General features: G+C 38.1%; 1 protein-coding gene across 2 annotated transcripts in view; it reads right to left on the reverse strand.

Moving 5' to 3' along the window:
* Positions 1-12,938, reverse strand: part of HAAO (3-hydroxyanthranilate 3,4-dioxygenase) — a 39,956-nt gene that overhangs the window by 3,006 nt on the left and 24,012 nt on the right. For both annotated transcript variants that reach the window (XM_034427683.3, XM_034427682.3), the window contains exons 5-8: positions 12,607-12,696; positions 11,810-11,853; positions 6,155-6,300; positions 2,274-2,342 (exon numbers count right to left, since the gene is read on the reverse strand). In XM_034427683.3, coding sequence (XP_034283574.2) covers positions 2,274-2,342; positions 6,155-6,300; positions 11,810-11,853; positions 12,607-12,696 — 349 coding nt within the window. The remainder of the gene's footprint in view (positions 1-2,273; positions 2,343-6,154; positions 6,301-11,809; positions 11,854-12,606; positions 12,697-12,938) is intronic.

The raw sequence follows: 12,938 nt of genomic DNA on the forward strand, positions 1-12,938 counted from the left end.
ACTTCCTCTTTCCCGTTTAGGATGCTGTCATGATTTTTAAATTTGGGGGGAAAAAATTCAAAAGATTAAGTATAATCTTCCCTGCTCCATAATAAAGCTAGCCAAAAAGATATGTCTATTAACTGGCACTGAGCAGAAACAATCAAACCAGGTGACTCACTAATAAACTAAGTTTGCAGTACATAGATTGGTTGGTCTGCCTGAAAATGGAAGGGATTACCCCACCCCACCCCCTTTCCTTTTCTACATTTCCTTTTCTACATTTCTCATCTGTTATTTGAAAAGCTTTTCAGACTAAAGAAAAAGTTCTCTAAACCCACAGCGACAGTGCAGACATTACTAAGAGGGAACCATTAGTGTGGGAAAAGGCCATCTTTATCTCATCAGAGAGATGTCGTGTCAAGCTAATTCACTTCTGCAAGAACTAAAAGAAGTCTGGCCTGAAGACAGCTGTACCTGAAGGGAAGGAGGCTCATCATCAGTAGATGCTCAGGCCCCTGCCAAGCATTCAGAGAGACAGAGTTTGTGTCTGGCTACCTTCCCTTTTTCCTACTTTTTTGCAGGGTAATTGCATTCCTTCAAAAGGAGAGAACTGATTGCACACTCAATGCTGTCAGCCTTCAGGCTTCCTGTTTTTCCCCCATTTTGGTTTCTCAAAGAGTCTTTCAGCCATTTGTAAATTGCTGGTTCAGACTCCAAAGTGATCATCAAGCAGGGGAACTCAAGTACTTTAGATTAGAAGACTGCTGCTATCTTGAGTCAAACACATCTATTCATGGATGAATTTACGGTAGTTTTTGCAGTAACTTTTCTAGAAAACTCCACCATTTGCATTCTTTTGCCAAGTTTTTTAGCTACTGCCTCCGTTTATTCATTTATTGTTATTACTTTTACTATTATAGAGATTTTTTGGCTTTAGGCAAACAAGAGTGACTTTTCTGGGTTTAAGGGCCTCATTCAAAATTAAGGCATTGAGGTATGCCTTCGTACTTACCCACAGGTAGACAAACCAAACAAGTACACCCATACTTTATTACACATCAGGATGCACAAGGTTACTGGGAGAAAGAAAGGAGAGGAATAGGTTTTGCTCTGTGAGCAGGAAAACTCAAAGAGCAGCCAAAGGGCTGCAAATGCAACTCAGGGGCTTCCACTTTTTGTGAATAAAAGCTATTTTAATTCTTTACAACACAACAGAATTTTGGAAATAAATTATGTAAATATGCTCAGAATTCTTCCATCTGCTTCTCCATTTGTTAGCAGGATAACTCTCTGGAAGCAGAACAGAATAGGATCTAATTTACTGTGGTGTGAGAATCTAACTATCAGATATTCACATTCAAAATGGGCCATATCTGGTCAGGGAGTGGGGGTGGGGAAACCCCCCCCCCAAATCTCCCCAATATCTCCACTATGAACAGAATGCTGCCCATTGTTCCATTCTTAAGCCTCTGCTTCCTTCAGATCACATGATCCAAAGTAGTGCTACTATTAAGGGGTTGGAACAAATTCTAGAAGTCATTCTTGGTATGCATTGTTATGCTGCTCTTTATCATGTTATTTCAATGGAAGTTTGGAAAGACATGATATATAAGATAGCACTAGAAAGTTCTTTAAACCTGGAACTGAATTAGATGAAATTTGGTGGGATGGGGAAAGCTGAGTTCGAAACAATCCTTAAAAAAACATTCTCTAAAACATCATTATCAGAGATACAAAAGGGAAGAAGCTGGGAATGACTGCTCCTGTCTAATGTTGCCCCCCCCTTCTCAGACCAAGAATGGACAGAAACTATGAAAGACAGGCCACAGAAGCAGGGTAGCAATGAATAAAATTTGCAACAAATTTCATGTCGGTCCAGTTTTCTGCTGACTCAACAATGGGTGGATGCAGACCCCCCCTTTTTTTAAAAAAAAAATTGAGGAAACATCCTTAGTTTCTAGTTACTTTTCAGGAATGTTTTAAAATGATTTTTTTAAAAAAGAGGAAAGTTAACTTTGCAGCAATAAACAGATTACTGCCAAGATCTCAGATCCTAGTGGTAAAACAAAAGCCGTAATAAAGGGAAAATAAATAAGGGGGGTTTATGTAGGATATGGACCACTGTGGTAGAAGGGACATTGTGAAGAGTGATTATTTTTGTAGTGATCCTCCATTACTTTGTACTGTAAGGGAAAGATCAATAAGAACAATGCATGTGTTGGTTCTGAAAGTTTGTTTGGTTTTTTTAACACAATCCTGTACATAGCAAGTAAGAAATAAAGTGTATATACCATCTGCCATATCCATATATCTGCATTCTTTCCTCCCTCTTCAGTTATTCCTGGTCCGAATATTATAACCTAAGAGACAACCAAGAAAATATGTTTTTATTTTAAGATTAGGGTTAGTGTATCTACTTTATTACAGTATCTACTTTATTTTAATGGAATAACTATGTGTGTGTATAAGAAGTAGACATTCTGCGAGTTCCGGAACTAAAATAATTAAAATTTTATTCTACTAAGCTTTCGTCAGCCATCTGCTGACATCGTCAGAGTATTAAACTACCATTACAGAGATTCTGTCTTTATATGCCATTAATCAATTTATAAACAAAGAATCAATTGCTGCTTCTTTGTTTACAAATATACCTGGAACTCGTATTTTTAGAATAGTTTGTGTTTATATATATATAATGTAATATGTGAGGAAACACATCACACTTGTTCATAATATAACTGAAATATATCATATTTCTTAGAAATAAGAAACTCTTTCATCATATAGTAGAAAGTAAAAAAGGAATATGCCATATACCCTTGTGACAAACCTCTCTTAGTTTAGTTAGTACACAGTTTATTTTTGACTATTCTTGAATTATGAACTCAACCTATTATATCCAAAATTTTCTCCTTTCAAAGATTCAAAGGATTAGCTTTTGCAGCATCTGTTTTTGAAATAATGGTTTTCACACCATTTCATTTTCCCCAGTAACTACGCTTACTGTGAGGAGTATTATCACTCCCATTGTGCATGGAGGCTGAAAATAACACCCAGTTCATGGCACAAGACCTGGTTTCATGCAAAATATTTCCAACTGATCTTCACAGCTTTATTAGCTAAGAGAGTTTGTTCAGAATAGAAAGTCCCGATTTAGACAGTTCTAAGTTTGGGAATTCCCAAATATGGCTTCGGATTTGTTTAAAGGTGAATTGACACGGCTCCCCCTTCAAGAGGTTGATGTAATCATTGGATATTTTCCATTGCTTCATTTCCTTAATTTCTCTTGCTGCAACAAGGAAGTTTTCAGCACAGGTGGCCCTGGCACAATGGAAAATTTCCAAGAACATTGTTGGAAAACTAACAAAGAACATACCGTAACTTGCCTCTTTGGTGGATCTGAAGTCACATCTGGTACTGTTTTTAGTACAAATAGAAAATAAGATGAAAATGTACCAAATACAGCACTAAAGGGTGCGTTAAGAATTGGAGATCTAAATCATACAACAACTCCGTTGTAATTATATCTTTCCTTAAGAGAGATTATGTTTCAATTCTTTCAAACTAAAATTATTTTACATATATATATTTTTCAAACCAAAACTGTGGCCAGATAACAGATCTATGGATTTTATTTTGACTTTACTCCAATGGCTGTAAAACTCCTTTCTTCTAGTTTTTAAAAAATCTTGAAATAAAGTTTTATTTTACTGATCTTTCAACCCCTAGCTAAGTTTTATCAGCAAGTACAATAATACAAAAATATTTGTGGTGTAGCATTATCCAGATTAGAAAGCGAGTTTTGTGTAAGGGTTAAGGCCATGAGTTCTAATCCCACATTGGCACAAAGCTGGTTGGATGACCTTGGGCCAGTCACTTTCTCTCAGCCCTAAGAAATAGGTAATGGCAAACCACTTCTGAAGAGTCTTGCCAAGAAAACTAAAGGGACTTGTCTAGGCAGTCCCTGAGAATTGGACATGATTTAATAAAAGGAACAAAATATCATCCATACACATTTCCACCTTGGAGATGCAACTGATGTTTATCCAGTGCCTTGAGTCTGGATGAGGCAGAACAGATGAAGGCTAATCCCTATCAAGGCTTTCTATTGAAATAGTGTTGTTTCTGCCAAATACTACTCTGAAGGAGCAAGTTTACAGTCTGGGCATCCTTCTTAATACATAGCTCCTGCTGGCACAGGTATAAATTGTAATTAGAGAGATCTTTGCCCAGCTTTAGTTAATATAGTACATAGTTTTTTAACCAGATATAAGAGCATCTCAATACAGCAACACATTCCTTCATTACAACCTATTTAGACTAAAACCTATTTTTTCCAAGGCTGCTGGTTACACTCTCAAGATCATCTCAATGGTCTGGAACCACCCCGCCCTACTTGCTTTTTAAGAGGCATTTGGTCGCACCCTTTATATTGGTACATTCACCCTCATGTTCTTATCATGTATGCTCGCTCCACCCCGGTTGTCCTTTTTTTCTCTACCTTTCACCTGACACCCATATATGCTCATTACCGTTCCCCTCACCGGGGTAGACCATCTAGTCCGGGTGGAACTATATTCTTGGCCTAGCACATTCCCTATACGCGGATATAAGAGATACGCGGATATTGAGATACAAGAGCATCTCAATACAGCAACACATTCCTTCATTACAACCTATTTAGACTACTGCAATGTGCTTTTCCTTGGGCTATCTTTAAAGAATATTAGAAGCAGCACTGAGCTTAAATGCAGTGGCCAGTGTGCTAACTGGCACCAATCCTGGGAAAATTGCAATATACCAAAGTGCTAGTTACTGAGGGAAATTTAAAGTGCTGGTTATGATCTATAAAATATTGTATGGCTTATGGCTTGACACCTGGATATCTACAGGACTACCTGCTCCAACCTATCCAGACTAGACCAACCTATCATGTCACCTAGAGAAAAACTACTCCTAGTTCTCCACTTGTAAGTAGGGAAGAAGCCAGGAGGTTGTAGCACCTGGGGTCTCTCTCTCTCAGTAATGTTCAGGCTGGCATCACCCCTGCTTGCACTCAGGAAGAATCTGAAGATTGAGCTGCTCCAGATTTCAAATTCTAACCCGTGTAGTTGATTTTTTTCTGTATTTTTCTTTGTTTTTGTTAGAATTTATTGTGATATAAAATACAATAGAAACAAAGATCAGAAAGAAAAGGGGAAAAGTCAAGAAGGGTAGAGAGATACAAGGTAAAAAGAAAAAAAGCAGTGATTTCTGAGTGTTTTTAGTGCAGTAGAATAGTCTATTTTCCTTGAGAGTGTTTTTGTTATTGGGATTAGAGAATTAGCAAATCAACAGTAGATAGATTTACCCATTTCTGCCTTTATATAGATGTAATTGTATGAGAGAATGACTTTGAAAAACAGGCAAAGAGATGCTGCCTGAGGAACAACAGATAAGAGGCTGCATAGCCCACAACTGCATAGTGGATGGAGCAAAGGGTTCAGGAGGGACATTCCCTAAATTATCAAGCTGTAAAAGTGATGGTGATTTGCAAGATTCTGTTAATGTAGCTTTACAATAAAGTCAAATTATTTTATAGAGCCATGTGTCCTGTCCGATGAATAGAAGAGTAGGGTCAGTAGGTGAGCCGGGAAGTTCGATTGCACATCAGGGTTAGTATTTATAATTTAATTAGGCATAAGGAGACATAATGTCAAGTGTGATGGGAAGATAAAATTTTCTTCTGGGAAACAAATTTTTGCCATGAGTACCAAAATCTACAGGTAATTTACTAATTGTAGATACTATGCACCAGTGGTGAAATCCAATTTTTTTTTTACTACTGGTTCTGTGGTCGTGGCTTGGTGGGCATTGCTTGATAGGAGTGGCAGGGGAAGGCTACTGCAAAATCTCCATTCCCACCCCACTCTGGGGCCAGCCAGAGGTGGTATTTGCCGGTTCTCCAAACTACTCAAAATTTCCGCTGCCGGTTCTCCAGAACCTGTCAGAACCTGCTGGATTTCACCCCTGCTATGCACCTAGACTTGTGTGTGAGAGAGAGAAGGAGAGAGAGAAAGAGAAGCAAAATATCTTGGTCAAAATAAATCTTCCAACAGGATATAATTTCTTCAATTATAAGAAAATCTTATTTGATCCTTCTAGTTCAGAATTAAAAATTGATTTTTTTAACCTCTGTTTCAAAGTTGTCTCCAAAAAGACTCAAGGATTGTTTCAGAGCTATATTTTCTTTGTAATCATTCAGCCAATCTTGCAAGGAAAAAGGATCCATGACCATGACATCATTGAGTGGGAAAGGGATTGCTCTTACGATTTCATCTACAAACAAATAAAAAATAAAAAGAGAACAAAGATATTGAAAAGACAATGTTCTATATTATACTTTTTTTATTTTTGATGATTCAAACCTAATAAGAGAAAATTGGAACACTAAAAGTAGTACTAATGAAGGAGAATATTTGTAGCTCAGGGTTGAAATGAAGGGTCCTTGGTGTGCTCTGAGCTGGGTTATTTTCTTGCAGATGTTTCATTAACCAAGACTTCATTGGGTAATGAAATGTCTGCAAGAAAACAACCCAGCTCAGAGAGCACTAAGGACCCCTCATTGAAAGTGTTTGATAGTATCTAGTATGAGAGGTGGTGGCAGGGGTGGGTTCTAACCGGCTTTACTACCGGTTCTCTTTGTGTGCGCACTTTGCGTGTGATTGCTTCTTTGGTTGCATGCTTTGTGTGCGATCGCCGCGTGCATGCTTGGTTCGCTCGCAAGCACACCAAGCTTTGCGCAAGCGCGTTGCGAATCTGCCCAGCTGAGGTGCAGCAATCCGCTCTGCCGCATCTCTCAGCTGGGCAAAAAAAGCAGACATATAAGGTCAGTATAACGCAGGGGTGGGCGGCAGGGCCTAGCTCCCGAAGACAGAGAACCGGTTTGGTGATGTCATATTGTTACTGCTACCGGCAGTAAATAAATAAATAAATAAATAAATAATAATTGTGTATATATATTCAGATGAACAACTATCAGTCACAAATGCTTCATTCTGAATATCTGACAAAGCAGGCGGTTGAATACAATCCAGAATAGAATTGTTTAGTGTTTTTCCAGAATGTAAGGAATATGTATACATTACAGGGAAGCAGATTTCAACTTCAACTTGACAGCAGAAAGAATTTCCTAATAATAAGAGCTGTTCATCAATGAAGCAAATTGTCTTTGGTAGGCTCTCTAGTATTTAAACAGAGGCTGGGTAACCCCCTTTTGGGGATACTATAATACTGGGTTCCAGCATGGGATAGGGACAGTGTGGGATTCAAGTAATTTAACAACTGGTTCTCTGCCCTAATGATTTCTTCCAACAACCAGTTTGCCAAACTGCTCAGAAAGTTAACAGCCGGTTCTCCCGAAGTGATGCGAACTGGCTGAATCCGAACACTGGACAGGGAGCTGGTCTAGACAATCTCCACATTTCCTTCCAACTCTAGCATTCCATGATTTTTCCAAGTGTGTGACTCAATTTTTTTTATTACCGATTCTGTGGGTGTGGCTTGGTGGGCTTGGCCTGGTGGGCATGGCAGGGAAAGGATACTGTAAAATCTCCATTCCCTACCGACTCCAGGGGAAGGATACTGCAACATCCCCATTTCCTTCCGATCAGCTGGACTTGGGAGGCAGAGAATAGATGGGGGTGGGACCAGTCAGAATTTTTACTACCAGTTCTCCGAACTACTCAAAATTTCCGCTACTGGTTCTCTAGAACTGGTCAGAACCTGCTGAAACCCACCTTTGGTGTGACTCTTTTATTATATTGCACAGCTCTGGGAAACAGAATGGGTTGAAAAATTAAATACTATTTTCCAAAACTTGTTGCTCTAAATACTGCTGTACACAAACTGCACTTCTTTCTGAAGTGCATTTAATAAACAATAGATGATTCAGTGTGATTTGTTATATACGATTAACGTTAACATAGTGAACCCTATTTCTATTGTTTATAAGCTACTTGGGGAGGACTGTTATCAATTGTATGTTGGAGCTGATTCATACCAGCTTGTGAGAGCCAATCTTACATTTTCAAGACATTTGTGAACCAATTTAGAACAGAGCTGAGCCCCAACCAATGTAAATGAGTAGTAGCTTTTAACTGGTTTCCCTGACTTTATCAGAGTAGAGAAACCTGTACACTCTCTTGTGCCTTGTATTTTTATAATAGATGTTCCATCCATTATTCACTTTATTGGGGAACTCCCCCTTTCAAACATTTTAAATTATCATGCTGCATAACACAGTCCATTTCCATATTCCCCCATACTACTCAGCAATATTTTGGAGACTCATGTCTCTCTGTGGAACAGAATTGGTTATCACCCTTGTAAATGAAATGTACTATTTTAATAGATTAACAGAGTTGAAAGGCACCTTGTAGGACAACTATTCCAACCCCCTGCCCAAGCAGGAGACTCTACCTAGGATTGAAGTCACAACCTCCTGATTGTGAGGCAAAAGCTCCATCTCTAGGCCACAGCAGCTGCTTCTGTTTGTATTTAAACTGTCTGAAAGATCAGTGGGCATTTTAAATTCTCTTCTGAAATTTTCAGATCTATACCTTATGAAATTAACTGCAACATTCTGTTAAGAACAATAATAAAATCCCAGTTCCCACCCACTTTTTACTCCTCAAAAGCAATGGGAGTGCTTTCATAATATGTCCTTGGGATGCTTTTTCAACAACGGCCCAAACATGATGCAGAAAAATATTGAGTATCTCAATGGTATCCCAAATGTTCATTAACAACATCCGCTTCTAATTTCAGCAGTATAATTGGCTGGGTGAGGTGGGGGTGGGGGGTGGGTGGGAATGATAATATTGCATTTGTTTTCAGCCTATTACGATGTTTCTGCTATTATGCTGTAATAACATTGCTTAATTGCTGCAACTTGTTTTTCCTATGATAACTTTTTATACATATTTTAAATGAAAGAGGTTGGTGACTGAAAACTGATGGAAATAAAGCAAAAACCAGTTTATATATGTAAGTTAACACAAAGAATTATGATTCACATCACAATGAACATCACATTAGTGATGAGATCAATAATCTGTTGCTGGGTACACCCTTTCATTTTTACTATTTTGAATTTTTATTCATTCCAGTGGTGGGCTGGGGGGGGGGAGTCTACAAAACTCTTTAGAAGAGTATTATGCCCTAAAAACTCATTTTATGTACTTAGTTTTATTTGTAGTCTACAATGCATTATTTGTATTTTGTAATAAAATGATTAATTTGGAAAAAAATCACTTACAACACCTTCACAATCTAAAATAATTTACAATGAAAATATAGAAGTTGACATCCTAATCTAGGATGCTAAATATTTTCATATGACAGCTTAGGGGTCTGGAACAGGGGTGGGTTCTAAAATTTTTTACTACCGGTTTTGTGGGCATGGCTTATTTTGTGGGCGTGGCTTGATGGTCATGTGACAATTCTTTAGGATTTAGCAGAGGTACTGGTCTACCAGGCTTTTAACTGCTTGTAGAGCTGTACAGGTCTACTCATGTATTTTTGCAGGCACTGGTCTACCCATTTATTTTTGCAGGTACCAGTCTATTCATTTGTTTTTGGAGGCACCGGTCTACCACCAAACTGCCTTTTACCACTGATCAGCTGTAGGGCGGCCCTTTGAAGCCCCACCGCAAGAGTTTAAACAGTTTTTTTCCTTTTAGCCCATCAGCTGGGACTCAGGAGGCAGCAATAGATTGGTGGTGGGGCCAAATAAAAGGTAAGAATAACGCGGGGTGGGGATGGGGTGGGAGGGTGGGGAGTGGGGGAGGGCAGAACCGGTTCGGTGACATCATATCGTCACCGCTACCAGCTCAGCGGAACCGGGCCGAACCGGGAGGAACCCACCACTGGTCTGGAGGCTAAACTGTATGATGAATGGTTATGAGAACTAGGTATATCTAGTCTAGCAAAGAGAAGGACTAAGAGTGACATGATAGCAGTCTTCCAATACTTGAGGGGTTGTCACAGAGAAGCGGGCTCAATCTATTATCCAAAGCATCTAAAGCAGGACAAAATTATTAAAGAAGATTATTAAAGAGAGATCCATCCTAGAATTAAGGAGAAACTTCTTGACAGTGAGAACAATTAATCCGTGGAACAGCTTGCCTTGGGAGGTTGTAGATGCTTCACTGGAGGCTTTCAGGAAGAGATTGGACAACCATTTGTCCAGAATAGTATAGGGTCTCCTGGATCAAGCAAGGGTTGACTAGACTTCAAAGGTCCCTTCCAACTCTGTTATTCTATGTCTTCTGTGATTTCTATTTTTTAATGCTAAACTGCATTCATATTTTCACTATATAAATTGTCAAAAAGGCAGCAGTACACTTGCTCAAGATGCTATGGAAAATTGGATATCTTTAGAAGCCAAGCATGCTGTTCATCATTGAAATACAACTGTTTCCCAAAATTAAGTATATTTTCTAGTTCCCAAAATGAATCCAGATTTTCTTAAACTGCCAAGGCTGCTAGGATCATATGAAACACTAAGAACAGGCTGTGAGTGTTCTCACAATAGCAGCTGGGTAAAAGAGAAGCATGTTCATACACACAATGGCTGCTAAAACTACAGTACACATTTGTACCTTTGTTCTTTTGTTGAGGTTGTGGGGAATCAGAAGTAGTAACACATTCAAGCAAAGCAGTAGATAGAAATTGTCTATCATTTTTATAGACAGGTAGGGCAGAAAGTGTTTGGGGACTTTCCAAGCACAAAGAAAAGTGTCTGGAGATACTTTAGTATTCCACTGATACCTATCCAGTTCATAATATAGTCACCTGTCCAAGTTTTCATAAGGATATGAAGGAGATATGTTAGGAGAGTAGAACAATATTGTGACTCTAAGCCTTTCCTTCAATTGATACATTCTTGGTAAGCTCGGGAGACCTTGCACTATCTGTTTCCCTTCAGGCCAAATATCTCTCTCTAAGGAGGTCCTTGGACAAAGTGCAATGCTGAAAATCTCCTCAGAGTGTGAGAAGACCCCTGTCACCAAATATGTACAAATACATCTGGAAGGAACCAGGCACAAGTGGCTATGGAGAAACAGTGGAAGGGTGTGCAGGTTATGGCTACCCTATAGTAATAGCCTTACTACTTTAATTAATCCTCCTCATTAATGGTTTTAGAATTAAATCTTTGCCAGCCTATTTCAAATCACTCAGAAGTCAACCAGAAGTTCCCAACTTATCCTCTGCCCACCCATGAGCCAAGTTACTCCATGCCCAATGTACGAAACCACCCTTATAGCATTCCCCAAAAATGGCTATCTAAAGAGGACCTTACAGATCTTTAAGGACCTAAAGGGGAGAGAACCCACCATTCTTTTAAGCTGACGTTAAAAAGGGAAGGTATAGAAAGAGAGTAAAAATAAAGCCCATTCTCTCTGGTGATGGATAGAGAAATCAAAGTAGAATTTTGCAGGAATGGTATAATCACTGTTTTTGCAAATATACAGAGTGTGGAGGATTTCCCTGCTGTTTGGGACTCAGGCATAATGATGACTGTGGCTTGGGACAACTGGAGATCTCAATCTGCCTGCTGAGTTTAGCTTGGAAAATAATTAATCCTTCTCCCTTTCTGTGGCACGTATTTTATTATTGAATAGAGGAAAAAAGGCAACTTTTCCCATGCAATGTTAATTCCATTTAGAGGAATATTAAAAGCAAGCAAATGATAAGAATGTAAGAAAAATAAAATTAGTTAAGCTTTTAAAATTATTATTGTTTGCTGGATGAAAAATTATTTTAGTTTCAAAGTTTACATCACCTGGATTGGGTTTTCCAGTTTGATACTGCATTGAACTGAAAAATCTGAAATAAAAAAGGTTAACAATTCTAAAATCCATCATCTCTTACTTCAGATTGTACAGAGAAAAACCATTGATTAATAGTGGAATCCCTTTGATTGATGAAATTATTACAGGATATAGTTTATATTCAAGCTTTATGGACATTTCTCATACTCATTTCCAAGATGCTCCATGTTAAGTTTATTGTACTTTGACAAAATTTAGGATTCTTCCAAGATTATGGATACCACCTTCTAGAATATTTATGGTGCCATTTGGACCATCTAAGGCACATCTCTCAAAGCATTGATACTGATATTATATGATGATATAGTTCAGGTATTTTATTAGTGTGGCTTTAGAATAAAAATGAGGCATACAGAAAAAGGGAGTAGCTTTGTATAAACAATTATGAACAAAATAAATACAGGACACAATTAGACAAGATCATTGAGAAATAAAACTACCTCCTTCGAATAATTCTGAAACAGCAAACTACTTTCAAACAAGTGCCAATACATAGTAATGCTATAAATCAAACCAACTATTAATCTGCATAATGAAATGGTTTCAGCTATGTGACAGATGATCTCAAAAAATTTATACAAGGAGGAACCTGATTAGAATTTGGACACCAGAAATTTCAGAGACATTTCAGGAAAAACATTCTGGGAGGGTGAAAATAATGGCCAGCCCTTTCTGTTGTGGCCAAAAAACCCCACATAGATCTTCCCAGAAAGTCCCAGGAATGAAGCTCAACCTGAAGAAGACTTACTCTTGAATTATTGGAATAAGTTGTATACCAAGATCTTCACAGTAAAACCATCTTTCAAAAAGGACATCTGTTGATTCTCCAACATAATATCTGAGAAAAGGAGGAGGGGGGGAAATACAAATCTTGTAGATTTCTTAATAAATATAGAATATCTTTAATATAGAAAAGAGAGGACAATTTCCTCTTTAAAATAATGTATTTTGTCATGAACATGAAAAAAATGAGTGCATAATGCTTTGAATTTAATTCAGACAAGGCTGAAAGTTTGGAAAAACTGTCTACGTGCTATCAAATGAGATTAACAGAACAGAAATTTGTAACAGACTAACAGA

The sequence above is a fragment of the Pantherophis guttatus genome, chromosome 1, assembly GCF_059756535.1.
Source record: "Pantherophis guttatus breed Tessera chromosome 1, ASM5975653v1, whole genome shotgun sequence".
Taxonomy (NCBI): Eukaryota; Metazoa; Chordata; class Lepidosauria; order Squamata; family Colubridae; genus Pantherophis; species Pantherophis guttatus.